The sequence below is a fragment of the Vombatus ursinus genome, unplaced genomic scaffold, assembly GCF_900497805.2.
Source record: "Vombatus ursinus unplaced genomic scaffold, bare-nosed wombat genome assembly UNPS02014833.1, whole genome shotgun sequence".
Lineage (NCBI taxonomy): Eukaryota > Metazoa > Chordata > Mammalia > Diprotodontia > Vombatidae > Vombatus > Vombatus ursinus.
In genome coordinates, this window is record NW_020954611.1 from 8,188,317 (window position 1) to 8,210,169 (window position 21,853).

Sequence of the window (21,853 nt, forward strand, 5' to 3'; positions counted from 1 at the left end):
TTTGGCCAGAAACCCTGAGGATCTTCCCCTTCCAGACTAGGAGACTTTTTTCCAGACTTACAGACTTTTTTTTTTTTTGACTAGGTAAAAGGGGCCATTTTTTGCTTCATTTCTTACCTAGCCTTAATCACTGAATAGGCATTGCCTCAGACAAAGTGAGACCTGGGAAAGACTTTAGCTTTTAAAGGCCAAGGTCTTCTACTGCATCCAGCGCCATCTCCTGTAGTCCTGATCTATATCTTGCTACCGAACCCAGATGGCTCAGGGGGAGAGACTGAGGCTGGTTATTTTACATAGCCCTGCCTCATTTAAATCCAACTCACTTGCAAGTCAGAATATCACCTTCCCAATGTCATGGTCCTCTTTGAGAACAGAGGACAAACAACAACAATTTTCAGAAGAAGAAATCATAGTAGCTATAGTCATATGAAAAAATGCGCTAAATCACTAATAATTAGAAAAACACAAATTAAAAGTACTCTGAGATACCACCTTACACCTGTCAGATTGACTAACATGATAAAAAAGGAAAATAATAAATGTTGGAGGGGATGTGGAAAAATAGGGCATTGGTGGCATTGTGAACTGATGTAACCATTCTGGAGAACAATTTGGAACTATACCCAAAGGGCTACAAAATTGTGCATACCCTTTGAACCAGCAACACCGCTAGTAGGTCTGTATTTAAAGAGATAAAAGAAAAAAGGAAAGGATCTATATGTACAAAAATCTTTAAAGAAACTCTTTTTGTAGTGGCAAAGAATTGGAAATTGAAGAGATGCCCATCAAGTGGGGAATAGCTGAACAAGTTGTGGCACATGATTGTGATGGAATATTATTGTGACATAAGAAATGACAAGGGGGTGGGCTTCAGAAAAAACTGAGAAGATTTATATGAACAAAGTGAAATCAGCAGAACCAGAAAACATTGCACACAGTAATAGCAATATTGTAACAATGATCAATGGTGAGACTCAGCTACTCCAATGAATACAATGATCCAAAACAATTCCAAAGGACTAAAAATGCTATCCATCTACAGAGAGAGAACTGATGAACTCTGAGTACAGATTGAAGCATATTTTTTTTCACTTTACTTATCTGTCTTGCTTTTTTTTGGTAACATGGCTAATATGGAAATATGTTTTGCATGACTTCACATGTATAATAGGTATCGTATTGCTTGCCTTCTCAATAGATGAGGGAGGGGCTGCAGGGAGAGAGAAAATTTAGAACTCAAAATTTTAAAAAACAAATGCTAAAAAAATAATTAATTAAAATAATAAAACTCCTAGTGTAAGAGCTGGCCCCAAACCTAGTAACTTGTCCAAACTTTTTTCAGAGGAAGGAAAAGCTTTTAATTCTCATTTCTAAAGAATAGAAGGGGGGGCATCACAATTCCTTTCAGGTAACAACAATGTCCCAAAAAAATGTTCTATCTTAAACCTTGACTCAATCTGAACTTAAACACATACAGAGAGAGAGGGAGAGAAAATAGACTTCAGAGGTACCTTTGTCATGCATTCAAAACCACATACTAAAATTTGGACAAACAGTGTCTTTCCATGCCAACTCCTACAAAAACACATCATTCTTTTTTGAAAGCTCTGTGGGCAGAGCTTTTCCCAAGAACAACAGGAATGGTAAATAAAATCTCTCCAGATAATGCAAATGGATAAATACTTGCAGATTTTAAAATATGCATCAAATGCTAAAGAGCATTCCTTGACTTTGCAACTCTATTTAATTTTGTATTTTCTGCAGATTTTACTAAGTGTAGAAATCAACAAAGTTACTATTCTAGAAAGGTATTATGCTCAGGGGTATCAAGATGAAGTCCAGAGGGTCTGTGTCGGTAGAGGAGTAGTTTAGGAGATGGTGGCTGGTGACCACTGTAGTTGAATTGTGTTTTGAAAACTATGTGCACCCACAAACAGTTCACATTTTTTCCACTGCTTCTTATCAAGCCTTCAGAGGCTCAGAATTCCAAATACTAAAAAAAATTGTAGCCTACCAGAAGTTACGTAAACAGAAACAAATCTTCTATTTCCTCCTCATACTTTAGGTTATAGGGAGGAGGATTACATGAATAAATGTGGTTTGAGGGGATGGATATAGAACTCATCTTTATTAAGGCTTTTATTAAGACTTATGGACATATAAAGGTCAATGATTTTGGTTATGGTAGTCGTGCCCCAAAGTACAACCAAAGGAGAAAGCTCCAAGACTAGGAAATTCTTTCATTTAGTCAATCATCAATCAGTCTATCCATCTATGCCATATTTGAGATAATTTGATGTTTATTGAAATTAAATGAATAAAAATAACAGAAGGAGACAACACAGAGAGAGAGAGAGTACTACATTCCCCATAAGGTTATGTACCTCAGTAATGGACTATATTTCTCAAAATTCACGGACCCCAAGAGTTATACTCACTAGAAAAAATTTCCAGGATTCCATTTCCCATGAGACTAAGTGAGGTGGGTTCTAATAACTCAATCAGAGGGAGACAATGAGAAAGGACTCTGGGGGAAGAGGAAAAGTCAGCATACCAGGTCTGGACAAAAGCTGTTTTCAGTGGTGGCATCTGAAAAACCAGGAATCTCAGCCTATTCTTGAGATCCCACAAAACAAGAAAAGGAGATATATGTATGAGCTGTGATGGAGGTACAAAAACCAATAGTGATCCAAGCAAAAATCCAAACACTACTTGAGTCAAGCTGGCCAACCATTAGTCTAGCTGCTCTAGGTATTGGCCATGTTTTACCTATTTCAAAGATGTGAATCTTGGAGAAATTGCTTCCCACGCTACTTTTGTGGGAAGTGGGGATGAGGCTAATATGCATTTAGAAAAAGAAATCCTTTTCTAGGGGGTGGAGCCAAGATGATGGAATAAAAGCAGTGACTTGCTTGAGCTCTCCCCCAAACCCCTCCAAATACCTATAAAAAATGGCTCTAAAGAAATTCTAAAGCAGCAGAACCCACAAAAAGACAGAGTGAAACAAATTTCCAGCCAAAGACAGCCTGGATGGTTGATTGGAAAGGTATTTCGTGCCAGGCTGGAAGAGGAGCACAATTCAGCGTGGGCATGCAGGCCACAGTGAATCTGGAGCAGACCTCAGAGGACTGAATCGTGGGCAGCTGTGGCAGTTTCCAGACTTCTCAACCTATGAAGGCCAAAGTCAACTTAGAAAGTCAGTGGGAAAAGTCTGTTTCAGCAGTGGTGAAAGAGAAGCACAGTGGGGTTCCAGCCCCAGTCCCCGAGCTTAACCTGGGGCAGCGGCTGCATCCTGAGCTTCCAGCCCACAGACTGCAGGGGAATTGAGTGGTTGATCAGAGGGGGATTGCAGGGATCTCTCTGCTGGTGCAGGATTCTCTGGCTTTGCCCGTGCTTGGATCTGGGTCACAGTTCTGAGCGGCAGTCCTAGGGCGAGAAGGAGCACTAGCATGGTGGAGCTTCTAGTAGCAGTGGAGAGGAAATCCTCATAGTTCCAAGACAGAAAAGAGTGCCTGTGGTCACTCATAGACCAGAGCACAGGCCAGGAAAGGAGTAAACACTTTGCCCTTGATCATAGCACCTAGGAAGGACTAAAAATTTACAGGACCCTAGAAGTATCTCTGAAAACAGCTGCACAAACCCCCTGAAGCTTGGGACAGTACATTCTCCACACTGGAAACAGACCCCTACCTTAACAAAGCATTTATAACTCAAGTAATTGGCTGGGATCATGAGTAAGCAGCACAAAAAGAGTCAGACTATATTATCTTACTTTGGTGACAAAGAATTTCAAAACATATAACCAGAAGAAGACAACGAAGCCAAAACTCCTATATCCAAAGCCTCCAAGAAAAATATGAATTGGTCCCAGGCCATTTTGAGAAGCAAGTAAGAGAAGTAGAGGAAACACTGAGTGATGCTAAAGGAGACCCAAAAAAATACTGAAGAAAATAACACCTTAAAAAATATCCTAACCCAAATGGCAAAAGAGGTCCAAAAAGCCAATGAGGAGAAGAATGCCCTAAAAAGCAAAATTGGCCAAATGGAAAAGGAAGTCCAAAAGCTTACTGAAGAAAATACTTCCTTAAAAATTAGAATGGAGAAATTGGAAGCTAGTGACAATTTGAGAAATCAAGGCACTGTAACACTAATCCAAAAGAATGAAAAAATAGAAGAGAATGTGAAATATCTCATTGGAAAAACAACTGACCTAGAAAATAGATCCAGGAGAAAGAACTTAAAAATTATTGGACTATCTGAAAGCCATGATCAAAAAAAGAGCCTAGACATCATCTTTCAAGAAATTATCAAGGAAAACTACCCTGATATTTTAGAACCAGAGGGCAAAATAGAAATTGAAAGAATCCACCAATCACCTCCTGAAAGAGATCCCCAAAGGAAAACTCCTAGGAATATTGTAGCCAAATTCCAGAATTCCCAGGTCAAGGAGAAAATATTGCAGGCAGCCAGAAAGAAACAATTCAAGTATTGTGGAAACACAATCAGGATAACACAAGATTTAGCAGCTTCTACACTAAGGGACCGGAGGCCATGGAGTATGATACTCCGGAGGGCAAAGGAAATAGGACTACAACCAAGAATCACCTACCCAGCAAAACTGAGTATAATCCTTCAGGATAAAAAGTGGTCATTCAATGAAATAGGGGACTTTCAAGCATTTCTGAGGAAAAGACCAGAGCTGAATGTAAAATTTGACTTTCAAATACAAGACTCAAGTGAAACATGGAAGAGGTAAACAGGAAAGAGAAATCATAAGAGACTTACTAAGGTTGAATTGTTTACATTCCTGCAGGGAAAGATGATATTTGTAACTCATGAGTCCTTTGTCAGTATTAGGGTAGTGGGAGGGAAAAAATTATATGGCTAGATAGATAGCTAGGTAGATAGATAGATAGATAGATAGATAGAGGGCACAGGGTGAGTTGAAGATGAAGGGGTGATATCTGGAAAATAAAATTAAGGAGTGAGAGAGGATTATACTGGGAGAAGGAGAAAGGGAGGAGTAGAATGGGGTAAATTATCTCACATGAAACAGACAAGAAAAGGCTTTTACAGTGGAGGGGAAATGGGGGAAGGTGAGAGGGAATGAGTGAATCTTCTTCTCATAGAATTTGGCTTAAGGAGGGAATAACATACACAAGGGGGTATGAAAATCTATTTTACCCTACAGGAAAATAAGGGGGCAAGGGGACAAGAGAGCAGGGGGTTGATAGAGGACAGGGCAGATTGGGGGAGGGGATAATCAAAAGCAAACACTTCTGAGGAGGGACAGGGTCAAAAGAGAGAATAGTATAAATGGGGGGTAGGATAGGATGAAGGGAAATATACTTAATTTTTCACAACAGGACTACTGTGGAAGTGTTTTGCATGACTACACATCTATAACCTGTATCTAGATGCTTGCCTTTTAAATGAGGGTGGGTGGGGAGGGAGGAAGGAAGAAAATTTGTAACCCAAAGTTTTAAAAACACATGTTAAAAAGAAAAAAAAAGAAAAAAATGAAAAAAGAAAAAAAAGAAATCCTTTTCTACACATATACAGGGTGTCTCAAAAAGTCTTTGTGTAGTTTTTTTTCTAACTGGAAAGAAGCGTGTATGTATACATACTTTTATATATTTATACATATATGTATATGCACACACATACACACATCATTTGTGTGTGCATGTGGGTAGATACATTATACATGTACATGCATCTATTTGTTCATGTGTGTACATATATGTGTATAAATATATACATAAACACACATATGAGAAAGATATACTGAATTTCTGGGGAGATCTGAAGCAGGGGAGAATAAGGTGAAGCAGATACTCAAGCATTTGTTACATGTGATACACTATACTTCACCTAGTTTAAAGTTTAACAGTTGTTGGTATGCACTTAGGAAAATAAAGTAAAATCTAGGGCTAAAAAAAAATTAAAAAGTCAAACATCTAAAATTTCCTTCTTCAACTATGACCTTAGTTAAATCAACAATTCCTTTAGATTCTATGAACATTAAGTAAGTAGCTCTCATGCCCCAGGCACTATACTAAGAGCTGGGGAAACAAAGACAAAAAGGAAAGAGTTCCAACTCTCAGAGCTTACATTCTACCAAATGTGGAGAGGAAGGAGGGAGGGAGGAAGAGAAGGAGGGACCGACACCTTGACTGACTTCACCTGCCCCATCTATCTTTACCATCAGGAAGGACCTGGGACTCCATCACTATCTGCTTTCCTCATATTCAGTCATGCCAGCCCCCAGCTCAGTCATTCCCCTATACTACCGTTATATATGCCAGAACCTGAGAGTTGGAAGGGATCTCATTGGCTCCAAACACCAAAGAAATCTCCACCATAACATGCCCTACAAGCCATGGTGTGATGGTGTTTAACAAAATACTCTCTGAAAAATAAAACATACTCACTAACACTTAAATTTAATCTGCATTATTATTCTCTCCATCCCTTTCTTAAGTCTAGACAATCAACAAAACAAATCAAGCCCTGATTTATGGTGTTTTTGCGGATTTACAAGGTGTAGATGCTTACACTGAAAATTTAACAATATGCCCTCACTAGCCAGTTTGAGCACATCCCACCTACAAGTAATCCAACACCTCCAAAGAGGTAAGTCATTCCACTTCCTTTTTTTTAAGAGATCAAATTGAAGCTTTTCCTCATAACAAGATGACATTTACCGCTTTGCAGTTTCCATGTTTTGCATCCGGTTCTGCCCTTCTACGGCTAAATAGAGTAGCGTGACCCCTCCTCCCCATGATAGCACTTCAAATACTCGAGGACAGCTTTTATGTCCTCCCGGAATATTCTCTTCTCCAGGAGCATGTACATTCTTTAGGCCAAGCTGGAGTCTCTTACACTGATTTATAATTTCTAATTTAGAACCTAAAAATGATCCCATATTTGGGGGTTACCACTACCCAAACAAGTGAGATGCCTAACATGAGTCCCTTTGTGTGACTTAGAAGAACTTTTAGCATCTAGATTCAGGAGGGGCCGGGGGAAGAATACTGAAGTGGGAGGCCCAGCACTTGAGTTCAAATCCCAGTTTAGCTGTTTTTGGATGAGTCATTTAGCCTGTGGGGGTCTCCATTTCCTTCCTTATCTGTTAAATGAAAAGGTCATTGATCTCAATGACCTCCAGGGCTTTAGATCTATGATCCTCTAAGTAAAGCAGGCTTTTATTTATTCAAATACTCACTGCCTAAAAGTCTGGGTAATGATGGGGTTACTGTGGAAGGAAAGAACAACAATGGTCAGATGACATCTTAGACTAGGAATAGCAAGCTCCCAAGGGATGGGGATGTACAACCACGCTCCGAGAATTCACAGAGCATCCAGCTATCTGAATTCCTATGTGCCAGTTACCTAGCAACAGGGAAAGGAAAGGGCTAGCATGCCGGGGAATGGTTGACCTTATGCATAGAAGAGCAGACCCTCATTGTCACCTATTACCAGAAGACAAAAAAAATTGTACGTAGCATCCGAGGCACATTCAGAAGGGGACAACTAACTAGCACGCTGAAAAGAGTCGAGACCAAGCTGCTGGAGGAAGATTGCCCCAAGAAACTAGCAGCCCTTAGCATGAAGAAAAGAAGAGCTGGGAAAGAGGGAACAGCGTGACAGCAGTCTTCAAGTTTTTGAAAGGCTGTCATATGGAAGACTTGTTCTACATCGACTCAGGGAACAGAACCAGAAGCACTGACGTGCATAGATACAGGCAGATGTAGGCTGGATTTAAGGCAAAACTTAACAATTGCTGTTGTTCAATCGTTTTAGTCATGTCTGATTCGTTGTGACCTCATTTGGGGTTTTCTTGGCAAAGATACTGGAGTGGTTCACCATTTTCCTCTCCAGGTTATTTTGATGAAGAAACTGAGGCAAACAGGGTTAAGTGACTAGCCTGGGGTCACACAGCTAGTAATTGTCTGAGGTCAGATTCGAACTCAAGAAGATAGGACTTCCTGACTCAGGGCCCAACACTAGAGCAATCCAAAAGTGGAATGGACTGTCCCCAAAGGGATCAGATACCACCTAACTGTTGGTCTTATAACTGAAGTTGTTGAAAACCACAAGCTGATAGATCCACAGTCAGAAGGGGCTACCAAGACCATCTAGTCCAACCTTCTTATTTTGCATATAAAGAAACTGAGGCCCAAAGAGGATAACTGACTTATTCAAGGTTGCAGAAGTTGTTAGCTTCGGAGGTGGAATCTGAACCCAGGGCCTCTGACATCAGAGGCAGGGCTCTCACCACTGTACCACAAGACACTGTAGAAAGTCATATTGTTCATGTATGGGTCGGACTATATGGCCCTTTCAGCTCAGACATTCAGGGAGATATGAGCTAAGGGTAAGGATCCAGATCTAAGCTCTAGAAGAACCTGGACTCACCTTCCACTTCTGACAGCATTCGGGTGAAAGTTAGCAGGGCCCAGTAGCTCATCAACCACACAAAGTACCCCACCCACCCCCAGGCCCTAGTTTTGCTTGAAATTGGGAAGGGTAATAATTTTCGCAAACGAAATAGAGTTCTTCCAGGAATGACTAGATCAAACATTTTGTTTTGATGAACAATTGAGAAAGAACAAACAAATGAATAAAAGAGCATTTATCAAGGTCTGTGTGCACTGTGCTAAGTGAAAGTGATACAGACAGAAAAGCAAAACTGCTCTTCTCTGCTCCCAAGAGCTGAAAACTAGAAACATAAAATCCAAACCCCAAACTAATCCCAGGAGTAAATCTAACAGCACAAGATCTTACTGTATGAGATTAATGAACAGAGCTTAAATTTCACACAGTAAGATTTACAAACCTCAGAGATCATCTAATCTAACCTCCTTGGTTTTATAGACGAAGAAAGTGAAACCCAAAGGAGTCCAGTGACTGGCTCAAAGTCATGCAGCTAGAAAGAGGGTCATAGCTAGAATTTAAGCCTGGTCCTTCAAGTCCAAATTCAGGGCTCTTTCTACCACACTGCCCCGACCCAGATTTGTGCTCCTTGGCTTTTAGTCAAGGCCTCTATCCACCTCTCTTGATCACATACTGTGATCACATGCAGTATGAGGAAAAAACCCTGGCGTCACACAGGTAAGCCAGGGCCCAGGAGGCAGAGATGAGCTGGCCACATCTGCATGTCAGCATAGAAAGGTGAGCTAGAATAGACACTCCACAGAGGTGCAGGGATCTTTTCATCTTATCAGCATTGGCCTCAGGCAGAATAGGCCAAGATCATTCCCATTCTTTAACAAGCATCTTCGTTAATTTGGCTTTAGCAAAAAATAGAATCCTTTCCTCTCATGTTTGTATATGCTCTTCCACTAGTGCCTGGACTTGCTCCAGCAAGTTTTCTGACACTGGTTTTTTCTGATGCACCTGATGCTTTTCACTCCTCAGCCTGCTCTGCTCATCCTGCCTTACCATTCATTGATACTACAAGTTTCTTCCCCTAAACTCCATACACAGAGTAATCTTGAGAGCCAATCCTCCAGTTTCCCTTTGCAATTTTAAGTTGTAAAGAAACTTACCCAGCTACTTCACCTCCCACCCAACTGACTCCTGAAATTACTTTGTATTTTGCATTTACTTCTCTGCACATGTTCCCCATTCCCATAAAATGTTAAATCTTTGAGAGTAGAAACTATTTTTCTTTGTTCCCCAGCACCATGTTTGACACATGGTTGGTGCTTAAATGCTTCTTGAATACCTGACCAGAAATCGGGAGACATACTCAAGCATGAACTCCTAGGGTGAGGAGGTGGTGAAGATTTGAAAGTGATGGGTAACACATTTCATTATAGGATGGCAAAATTTTGAATATGTACTGGATCTCAACTTTTTATCTGCTTTCATTAAGTCTAGCAGATCCCATTAGCCTGATTTTACATTCGTGGCTATAATATGCTGTAGGAAGGGGTGAAGAAGAAAAAAACCAATCTGTTCTTTTATTAAACAATTTATTCTTAAAGTGACAAGCTCACATAAAATAGCTACAGTAGGCTGAAATATTGACAGTAGAAAAGTTCGGTGCCAGCCAACCTCAAATAACTTCATTGCAAAAGTATTCCAAATTAGTATTTTATCAGCATGTCCAAATAAGTTCCTTAAAAGTGACCAAGGTTCACTATTACTTGAAAGATATGTACATCATGCTACTTTATGAACACAAAGGACTAGTGTACATTCAATTGATATTTTACAGAATTGATTTATATACACCAGAGAACAAGTATTACAGTATGACCAAGACAATTCTCACATCTATAAAACAAAGAGAAATATTTCTGCTTAAAGAAACAAGGCAAGAGAGGTCCCTAATTGCATGTGTTTAAGGTGCTGGATTTTTATAGAGACTCTTCTTTTCAAAGACCACATTCAAAGTACAGCTGAAAGATAAGTCACCTTCAATATGAAGGATGCTAGCTATATACAGACACCAATATCAAAGATATATCAGTACTGCAAAGCAAACAGTCTGCAGTGCAGACTTCTAAAGCATACAAACATTCAGGACTTAGCAAACGGCCATTTGAATATTTGGGTTAAGCAACTAAAGTACTGATTAAGGCACTTACAAGGTATTGGGGTTCTACTTGTGTAAAAGAGTCTAAGTGGGTGGTACTAGGAAATAGCAAGGTTTAGTGTTAGCCATTTACAATGAAGAACACCAACATGGCTGCCATTACAAATGAGGTCACCTCTCCTACTTAAAACAGCAGGATTACAAATCTTGATTTATTTAAACTTTCCAACAAGTCGTTGTTTTGGATCAGGGCATTCTTTCTGTTCTGAGAAATGGCTTCATTGACAGCTATGCTCTAGAGTTTTCATTCACTTTTTCACCCTCATTGGTGTCCCATAATGTTAGATGTACCTCCACCAGAGCATGCCCCCTTTCTCACAAGTGTATTTACAGGGCATCTTCCCCTTCTTTGCATTAATCCTCCAGAAGAGGATTGTATAACCTACCCAAATATCATACAGTAATTTCACATTTCTTCCATCAACATACAAATATATCTTTCTCCCATCTCATCACAGTACGTGAACTCCATCTTGTGAACCCTCTTCAGACATACCTCATACCATTAACACAGCTTCCTGTCTCCATCATGTATACCTCCTCATAGCTTTCTTGCCCAAGATAAAAGCTAGTGAACATTAAGAAAGTGCATTGATAAAAATATTATATATATATACACACACATTTATAATACAGAACTGAGGCTTAATGGACTATTGTCTTCCAAATAATCCCTTCCAACTTGGGCACCAAATTGAGGGTCATTTGCTTTCTAGTGAGCGTATCAAACACCCAAACCTATCAAAGGACCACAGCCAAAGCTTCCTATGATTAGCATAGCTAGCCAAATGTGGTAGCTTGGCAACTCAGTTCATCTATATGAGGCCAAGTTTTCCATTCTCCCCCAGCTCTGCCATTCAGGAAAGAGCTCACTAGCTAGCCTCGGACTTCCAAAGAGTGGTGAATCAAGTTCGGCTTTATTTGGTGTCTGGCGGAATGTACAGTCCTGTGAGGCTGTCTGCGTCTGCACCCCATCTGGCTTCCACTGCACATGGACAATTTTGTAATTCTGACCATCGTTATTATCCCAGAATACCTGTCCGTTGCTGTTATAGGAAATGCAGAACTCAATTTTCTCCTGAGTTGGAATGACAAGAGGCAAGTCAATGGAAAAGGAAAACGTGTCAGTATCAGAGCCTCCATAGACATTTTTCATATAGGTACAGTCCACATCAGTATAGGTCTTCCATGTGTCAAAGGTGATTCGGACCTGGACTTTCTTCTCAAAACTCACATTTTTTACTTTCACTGTTCCCGTCAAAATTCTCTCTTGCAGAGAACAGTTCTCCAGGCAGACCAAGTTCTTCTGAAGATGGTTCCGGAAACTCAAGTAGTCAGTTGATGGTTGAGGGAAATCCAAAATCAAGTTTTTCTCTTCATGAAGCTTGAGGCCGGTTGTGATGTCTCCCAGGTCCAACAAGTCAAACTGAAGATCCCACACAGGCTCCTCTTGGAACTCTGAGAAGACATGGATTGCAGTGAGAGACAGGCCCTTGGAGTCTGCAAACACGACTCTTTTCTTGGTACGGCTGGGGGAGTGCTTCCAGTCATTTTGTGTTTTTGCTTCCTGCTTGATGTTGAGACATGGTTTAAGAGGTTTTAACCTGTTTATAAAATTTCTTCGCTGGAATTCATCGTAAGGGCCCAGGAAACTCTTCAGAGGTGGTGAATGAGCGAGGCAGAGTCTCATAGCCACATCCACTGGCATGACTGAACTCGTCAGAGGCCTGGGATCTAAAACCTGAATCATTCTAAGATGAAAGAAAGAAAAAGGAGTTACTTCTTTTGTTTGCTACCCTCCTAAGAATCTTCCCTTCCCAATCCCAAATACATCCTTGTTATCTGTATAACTGAAAGGCATGGCTTAGCGGTCAGAGGTGTAGCCTTGGGCTCAGGAAGAGCTAAAGTCAATCAACAAATATCTATTAAGGGTCTGTCAAGCAGTCTACTAGGAGGTGGGGCTACAAAGGTAAAAATGTAAAAGTTCCTGCCCCCAGGTACTTCAGTCCTGGGGTGGGGAAGCTGGGGCCTCAAGGCCACCATATGGCCCTCTAGGGGCTCAAGTGCAGCCCTCAAGGGTCACATGTGGCCTCAAGACCCTAGGTTCCCCACCTGTCACAGTCTACAAAGGGAAATAACACATACACATAAGTACATATAAAATAAATGATATTTTGACATGTTATTTTTTGTACTCAATGACATATCACTTAACTGCTTAGTGCTTTAGACAACTGAGATTCTAAATTACAGAAAAGTTTCTGATTGCCATTGGTGGCAAGTTTCCTACACCAATGAAATCATAGGTCCAGATTTGGTGGGGAAGGGGAAGATGAGAAGATGATACAGGCTATCCAATTACTGTTAGGGACCATAGCAGGAATCATATGACCTGGGTCCCAGACCCAGAAAGGTACCTGAGTGACTTTAAGTTAAGGCATTTCCTTTCTCTAGACCTCAGTTTCCTCTGTAAAACCAGAGGGCTAGTCTAAATGATCCCTAAGGCCCCTTCTTCCTCTTACAATCTACAAGGGTCTCTTTTAGGGAGCCACTCATTATGAATTATCCACACCCTTTTTGTTTTGGTCTCTGTCCCCCAGCAGTACACACGACCCAAAGTAAGAGGCTTTGATTTTATTGCTCCCTTGATTTACCCTCTAGACATTCTACTGTTTGATTAGATCTCAAGTAAGGTGCAGGGCAAGGACAGAAAACCATACTGAGGGTTCTGAAGTTTATGAGAGAGCTTATAATTGTTACATAAATGAGGTTTGAAGAGTATCTGTATGCTTTATCGTACATTCTTTCTCTATTTCCCACAAATAATTGAGGATCTGCCTATCATCAAGCTGAAATACACGTGCTACCAAATCTCATGAAGGGTTTTGAAGACTCCCACACTAGCTGTACTGGAAATCACTGACCTCCTGCAACCTCCCTCCTCTCCCTCCCTCCCTCTTCTTTTCTCAGCTCTTTAGTCATTTTCACATATTACTAGTAGCCTAAATTTGGTGTCTAGCCCAAGCAGCACCTAGCTGAATATTGCACACAGTAGGTGCTAAATGCTTGTTGGATGAATCACAAGAAATCATTAATTTTTTTTTTCTCCAACCCTAGTCTTGTAAATGACAGCTTTTATATCATGTACTGAATTTATCAATCCAGTTTTGTTAAGTGACTATTGCTTGGATCAGTAGCTGAAGTTTTAGAGGAAGCTTAGGAGGCCTAGACTTGTGATTTCATGAATGCAGGAAACCTTTGGGGAAAAAACTATCGACGATACATAGCCAATGAACCCACATCATCCTGACTCCAAGGCTGTTTCTTCATCTGAAGTTAATAAAACAAGTGCAATGAATATTATTTACTGCTGCCAATTAACCAATTTTTAGTTGCCTCTCTGGTCTCCATCTCCTCAATGGGGGGGGGGGGCCCTAGATGAGCCTTAAGACTTAACATTCTAATTCTAATTCTAGGGTATAAGTGTTGCTATTTGTAAAGGTGACGGATAAGTAGATACAGAGGGCCAAAAATAAGCTAAGATCTCATTTGTGGCCTCCTGTCCCAAGAAATGAGACTCCTCATAGCGAAAGAGTCTGAATTTTTAAAGACTCCTTTTGCCAAGTCATCTTTGGCATGGTTACTCAGCTTTTTTTCCTCTTAGTCCATCTATATGGCAGCTTTAGTGCTCTGGCTTGTCACTCCCCCTCCATCCCCCATTCTAGATTATTTCCAAGAGTTAAAAAACAATAGTTTACTCAGATTTGGAGGGCCCCAGTTCTACCTGCTGGAGCAAACTGGGTTAAGCTTTAACCGAGAGAGAAAAGCTATTTCAAATACAGTTAACTGACTTTTTAAGGCATCATCTCCCAAAACGGAGCTAAGCTCTTTTTTTCCCCCGAAGTTATAAAGTTAAGCAAAGTTGTCGTAGGCTACATTTTTGTTTTGCAGGTTGTGGGAAGGGAGAAGTTGTAAGAAAGTGAGTAATCTGAAATCAAAGTGCACGCCTACTAACATAAGTCTACAGCTTGGATGCAGATGACCTGTAGTCAAGATGAGCCGGAAAGCAAAAGAAGCCTTCAGAAGGCGGCTGGGGGGGGTGGGAACGATGACAAGAGACAGCATCCTAAAACCCTGCTGATCTCCAGGGAGCCAGATGTAAAAAGTAATATATATATTAATATATACGTGTGTGTGTATATATATATATGTTAAAATATATACACACGTATATACTTACATATATACCTGCGTTTGTATATGTATACATATACTTATACATGTGTACACAAACACACACATATATATTCAGCTCTCTTTGTGGTTCCACACCCCTAAACCACAAGTCTCCCATCTCTTCTCCCCAGTTCGCTCTGCATCCCACCCCACCCCACCCCACCCCACTCCCGCAGCTCCGCTTCGGCCCTTGCAAAGCGAGCAGGCGGCTTACCTGGTGCAACTCATCGGGTACTAAGTCAGCCACAGGAGCTTCAAGAGCCAGCAGTACTTTCTCCCCCGCCCAGGGTTTCTGGGTCAGCCAACCTCCTCCGCACTCGCTCAGAGCAGACTGGCGCGGTACGCTGCTGGAAGTAGCTGCTTATCTGTCTTCGAGGCACCGGGGTTTCACGTGAAAGCCAAGCGTCGGCCAATCCCCGGCTGGCTCCGCCTCCGACCAAGCAATCATGGGCCAACTCCGAGACCTAGCCCTAGCCGGGAGAACGTGATCGGCCTGGCCGGGGAGGGCTGGACTGCTGGGAGGAGGCGGACCCAGGATGAGAGGGAGGGGCGGGTGGCCCGGGCCGGCTGAGGACTGGCCAGCTCCATCGCGATTCGACCAGCTTGATTTCAGCCCACAGCCGCGTTACTGGGGTGCGAGCCCAGCTGGAGCGCAGCCCGTAATGGAAATCCTGCGCATTCTGTGAGTGTGTGTATGGAAACCCTGCGCGCATTTCTGTGTGTGAGTCTGGGAGCGTGAGTGACAGCGTGAGGCTAAACTAAGAAGCTACAGACCACGAATAGCTGCCTGCCGGGGTTAAGTCCAGAGAACATTTCATAAAGTGCCCTTTCTCCAGTGCCCTCGTTACTATCTGGGGTGTAGTGGAAAGAACTCGGGATGGAGGAATTCCTCCGAATTTACATCTGTCTGCCTGGCCTGCCTATACGAGCTAGTTCGTCACCTCCTGGCCTCAGTTTCCCCACTTATAAAATGAAGGGGGATTTTTAACCTCTTTCTCAGAATAATGTTTTTAAATGCATAACAAAATATGTCGGATTTCAAAGAAAATCAGATCTACTAAAATACAAAAATCAACCTATTTTAAAAACAACAAGACCTCCGACTCTAAGAGCCTAGACTAGATGAATATCTAAAGTCCTAGTAACAGGTGTCAAGCTAGTTCTCACAAACTCAGTCCTGGAAAGGACCCTGGGGCTTAACTCGTAGATTTAAAGCTCCAAAGGACTCGTCCTCCTCGTTTTAAATCTAAGGAAATGAGGCCCAGTGCTCTGTCCAGGGTCACACAGTTGTAATAGAACCTGTGGACGAATTCAAATGCAGGTTTTCCAGTTCCAAGACTCTATGTAAGACTGAGCTGTCACAAAACCTTCATTTTTACAGACGAGATTGTGACCCAGGGAAAGGAACATGACTTTACTTGCCACATTAATGATTTAGGGGCAGAGCCACTCCCCCAAAGTAGGTGCTCTCTGCTAGGCCCGGACTAGTGTGCTTTCTCCTACCCCTTGCTCCTTTTTAAAAGATGGGAGACTGCCTTCTAGATGAAATAACTTTTGCATCTTTAAGGCATCTCAGTCTGGGGGACATATGCCCATATTTCCATATTCTCTATTCTCATGTACCCATCCACTAGGGGCTTGTCTCCTTGACTCTCTCCTCCCTTGGGTCTCTCCATTTCCCCTTCCCCTCCTCCACCCCACTCCTACCCTCTACCACTACATCACTTATCCATTGAAGCTCAGCAGCTTGCAGTAGTAAAAGGAGAAGATTTGGGGGTGGGGAGGGAAAAAAAGCTGTTTTCTGGTTACATTCTGGATCCAGGTATAAATGACCTTTTTTAATAACTCAGTGTCTTGTGATATCGTCACATCTTCCACCCTCCACTGGCTTGAATAATTGACAGTTGACTGTATGTTTTCTGATGCAACAGCAAGCTTTACTCAATTGGGAAATCCTGGCAGGAATTCCCTAGTGATTCTATCAACTTTATGCCAGCCTAGTAACTCTATTATGGAATCATGAGGGTCCCTATGAAACAGGGAAATAACTATTTTAAACACCGATGGAGCTTGTGGTTAACTCTTCTGGTGCTCTTTTGCATTTCATTTTGTCCTCACTATAGTCCCGTGAAATACAGTTGAACAATTTTTTAATCCCATTTGACAGAAGTAGAGACTGAGGTTCCAGGGAGATAAATGACTTTGCCCAGGAACACCTATGGAATTAGTGGCAGCAGCAGGACAGAAACATGGCCAAAACACCATTAATGTGTCTGCCTTTATTTAAAACACAAAGCATTCCGTAATTAATAGATTGCTAGTTTCTCTAGAACAGTGTTGTCAAATATAAATAGAAACAGGACTTCTAATTGGCACATAAGGAGCCCTGCAGCTCTGTATTGACTTAATTTTAAAATGTAACATTATCTATATTTTATTTTACTTTTATTTATTTTGTTAAATATTTCCCAGTTACATTTTAATCAGCCACACTCAGGAGTATCTTAACTGCTTTGGCCCTCTGGCTGCATGTTTAACACCTCTATTCTGGAAAACAATTTTCCCTCAAGGCAAAACCAAAGCTACAGGATAAAATTCATTCCTTCACTCATTTATTCATCAAATTTAATAAGCATCTATTAATACCACTACTAGGTCTGTATCCCACAAAGATCAAAGAAAAAGAAAAAGGACCTATATGTACAAAAATAATTATAGCAGCTCTTTTTGTGGGGGCAGAGAATTGGACATTGAAGGGATGCCCATCAATTGGGGAATGACTGAACAAGTTGTAGTATATGATTGTGATGGAATCCTATTGTGCTATAAGAAAGGATGAGGGGGATGATTTCAGAAAAACCTAGGAAGACTTATATGAACTGATGCACAGTAAGTGAGCAGAACCAGGAGAACATTGTACACAGTAACAGCAATTTTGTACAGTGATCAACTGTGAATGACTTGGCTATTCTGAACACTGCAGTGATGGGAGACAATTCCAAAGAACTTATGATGAAAAATGCTCTCCATCTCCACAGAGAGAACTGATGGAGTCAGTGTAGATTGAAGCATAATTTTTTTAAATTTTCTTTATTTTTCCTGCTTTATTTTTGCAACATGGCTAATATGGAAATATGTTTTGCATATAATTGATATCACATTTCTTGCTTTCTCAGTGGGTGAGGGAAGGCCTGGAGGGAGGAAAAGAATCCGAAACTCAAAAAAAAAATTTTTAATTAATTAAAAAAAAATGCATTTATTTTTTAATGCATTATCTCCACAGCCAGAAACACTGCTTTTAACCAATTCACCTCCACTGAATAGCTGGGCATTATAGTGTATACAGGAAGAGCCTAGCTTCTTCCTAACCTTGATAAGCTTCCAAACTTTTCTATTCCCTGCCCCCTGGCAAGCGTTTAAATATTTTCAACAGTTAAGATAGACATATGTGAAGTGAAGAGAGAAGAGTTTATTAAGCTCGTTAAGTCCCACCCAGCTGTATTCCTTTTGGACTGCTTTGACTTCTTCAACAGGAACCTCATCTTGGGAAGTCTCATCATCCTACAAGATCCAATCAGGCTTGGTATTCACACCCCATCCAACTGCCCCTTTGATTGAGGGGTGAAGCCGTGAACTCCTGGACCTCCATTCAGAGAGGGAACAGAGGGCAGATAATGTCCTCTTTTCCTACCAACACTTCCCTATCCCTTGCTTCCCACCCACCCCACCTTTTCAACTTTCCTTTGTTCTTGCGTATTTGTATTTGTTTGTTTTGTTTTGATGAGGCAATCAGGGTTAAGCCACTTGCCTAGGGTCCCACAGCTAGTGGGTGTTATGTGTCTAAGGACGGATTTGAACTCAGGTCCTCCTGATTCCAGGGCTAGTGCTCTAGCCACTGCCCCACCTAGCTGCCCCTCAGCTTTCCTTTGTGTACTGGCTTCCTCTATTAGATTATTAACTCCTTGAGGACAGGGATTATCTTTCTTTTTCTATTGAGTCCCTAGTACTTAGCACAATGGCTGGGCTGGCCAAATCTCATTTATCTGTGTTACCAGGACTGAAGAAGAACATGGATAATTAAATAACTCAATCTCCAAACCTATCTAGTCTTTTCCACTCAGCAATAAAATTGTTGCCTTTTGACTCTTCTCATGAACATATCTACCTTCTGATGCCTAGTCAAAGGTCAGAAGATGGGATGAGTGCCCCCAGGGAGCACAAACTATCCCCAAAGTGGATATTTGGTTTTAAGGTAATCAAGAATTACTTGTACTTCTGAGACACTATCACAGGCAGCTAGGTGGCGCAGTGGTAATAGTAGGTGCTTAATAAATGTTTATTATTATTCTTGACTATAAGTTTAGCTCACAAGTGCTATGGGAATTCAGAGGCTAGAGAAGATCACTGTACCTAGGCTATGGATTTATGGATCTTGAGGCAGGAAGGAATTTCAAAAGAACATCTGGTTCAAAGCAGATGAAGTTGGAAAAGGTTAAATAATTTTCACCAGGCCACAGAACTAATATGGTAGGAAAGCCTAGTAGTTGGAGAAGATATGGGACTTGAGCTAGGTCCAAAAATTTCAATCAATGAGAAGAAAGTATCATCCTGAGCATCAAAAAACACTCGTTAAGTGTTTTTTGAGCATACCTCTTGACTTGTCCAAGGTCACACAGGCTGTTAGTAGAAGCACATGTTATTCTTTTATGTGTATGTAAGGTTTTTTTGAGCCTTTTTTAAACATCACAATCATTTCTGGACCTACCCACCCCATCATACCTGAGCATACCTCACTGCTTCCAGTGGGTTCATTCTACCAGATCAGGATAAAGTGTAGCCTTGAAGGCTGAAACAACTTGTGGGTGGGATTACCTGAACCATCCAGGGGCAAAGAACTCTGCTGGGCTTTGACAGTAGAAATAAGGGATGTTAGAGAGATGGGAAAAATTCATAAAAATATAAATAACATTCATTGATGCATTCAGTGAACATCTATTAAGTGTCTACTATTTATAAGATCTTGGACTAAGAGAGATAGGAAGAAAGATAAATGACAGTCCCTGCTACCCTCCAAGAGCTTGCAACCTAGTTGGAGAAAATAAGATACATACAGAGATAAATGATACACATTGGAATATCATAAATGCATAAGACAAAATAAAAGTCTATTAGTCTCGAGGAGGGAGAAATGACTTTCAGATGGGGAGAAGGTGGGAGGGGAAGGGACAAAAATCAAGGAAAGTTTGATAAAGGAGTAACATTTGATCTTGGGCCTTGGTGACTGAGTAATATTTCCACAAGCAGAGTTGGGAGGGAGGACAGTCCAGATACAGTGAGCGATGTTAGCAAAGTGCTAGGGGCAAGAGAGCACAGGATGTGTTTGCAGGATAGTGAGTAATACAGTTTGGCCAGTGTGGGGGAGAGGGAGGAATTTGCAATAAAATAAGCTATAAGCACAAGGTAGCAAAGGCATGGTGCCAATGAGGAGTAAATGCTACTGGGGCTCAGACAACTGTGGGCTGAGGTGGTTGGAGAAGGCAGGAAGGAGCATGGCAAGGAGTAGAGCCAGAGCCAAGAGTTCATCTTGGGGGGTGAGTGGGAGGCAATGGGGCACAGAAGATGGAGGCTAGAAGCCAAATCCCACCTTGGACACATACTGGCTGTGTGACCACCAACAAATCACTTAATTTCTTAGTGCTTCCAGCAGTTCTGCACCAATGGAGGGAGTTTCCATACTAAGAGTTCCTTATACTGATGCTATCATGTGGAAGAAGGAGGAGAAGGAGGAGGAGAAAAAGGGGAGGAGAGAAAAAGGAAGAAGAGGAGGAGGTCTAAACAAAAAGATCATTACCAGTAAAGGGGATCCAAAAATGCTTCCTGGAAGAGGTGGCATTTGTGCTGGACGTTAAAGGATGAGAAGGAATCCAACAAGAGGAGGAGTTGCATTCCAGACATCATGAATGGGGTGAGCCATGAGAGTGGGAGAACAGAGAGTCATCTATCTTGCCTCTAACATAGTACAAAACACATATCACTCTGGAAGAAGGGGATACTATCACCTGGCTCACCCTTGAAGAATGGAAAAAATAGTCAGGGGACTGTAACAAGGGCAACAGCACTGCATACCTTCAGGTAGAGAGGCAGTCAGGCCTTCAAGTGATCTCGGACATAGGGTAAATGCAAATGAGTACTTCCTGTCCACTGGAATCTCCTGGACCCCAAGAGGTGATATCCTTTGTGTCCACCTGCTTCCCCAGGAGTAGCTCACTTTGAAAAGACAGCAGCTGGGGCAGCTAGGTGGCGCAGTGGATATAGCACCGGCCCTGGATTCAGGAGGACCTGAGCTCAAATCCGGCCTCAGACACATAACACTTACTAGCTGTGTGACCCTGGGCAAGTCACTTAACCCCATTGCCTAACCCCCCCCAAAAAAAAAAAAGACAGCAGCTCTCTCTATCCTGTATCAGGTCAATAAATGGTTACCTCAGTATGACTTTGGCAGGGAGCTGCCAGCAACCACCACTGGTCTTTTTCCTTAATTCTCTATTTTAACCAGGAGATGGCAAACATCACTGTGTGAACACAAACACACGTCAGCTCTGGCCAAAGGTACCACATTAGCCTGAGAGATGATGCTGTTTATTTTCAGTATGGAGTAGAAAGTAGTGAAAAGTTCTGGGCAGAAGATGGAGAAAAAGACAACTTTCCAGATCGTCCTGAATCATTTCTTTCAGTGTGTCATCCTTGTTTGTCCACCAAGGAAAATTATCTTCAGCCTAAGAAGTCCAGAACAAAAATGGCCAACAGGAAATTTAGTTATAATAAGTGAGAAAATAATAAGAGCATACCTCACTGCTTCCAGTGGGTTCATTCTACCAGATCAGGATAAACTGTAGCCTTGGAGGCTGAAACAACTTGTGGGTGGGATTACCTGAACCATTCTCTCTAGAATCAAAGAATCAGAGTTCAAATTCTGCCTCTATTACTACCCATGTGACCTTAGGCAAG

General features: G+C 41.6%; 1 protein-coding gene across 1 annotated transcript; it reads right to left on the reverse strand.

Annotated features, from left to right (window-relative positions):
* Nucleotides 1–9,964: 9,964 nt before the first annotated feature.
* On the reverse strand, nucleotides 9,965–15,185 carry PPP1R3C (protein phosphatase 1 regulatory subunit 3C). The gene is made up of 2 exons (XM_027839827.1): nucleotides 15,060–15,185; nucleotides 9,965–12,360 (listed from the first exon to the last, which is right to left on the reverse strand). Exons 1-2 carry the CDS (start codon nucleotides 15,071–15,073, stop codon nucleotides 11,421–11,423), a joined length of 954 nt encoding a protein of 317 aa, XP_027695628.1. The 5' UTR covers nucleotides 15,074–15,185; the 3' UTR covers nucleotides 9,965–11,420.
* Between the last annotated feature and the right edge of the window lie 6,668 nt (nucleotides 15,186–21,853).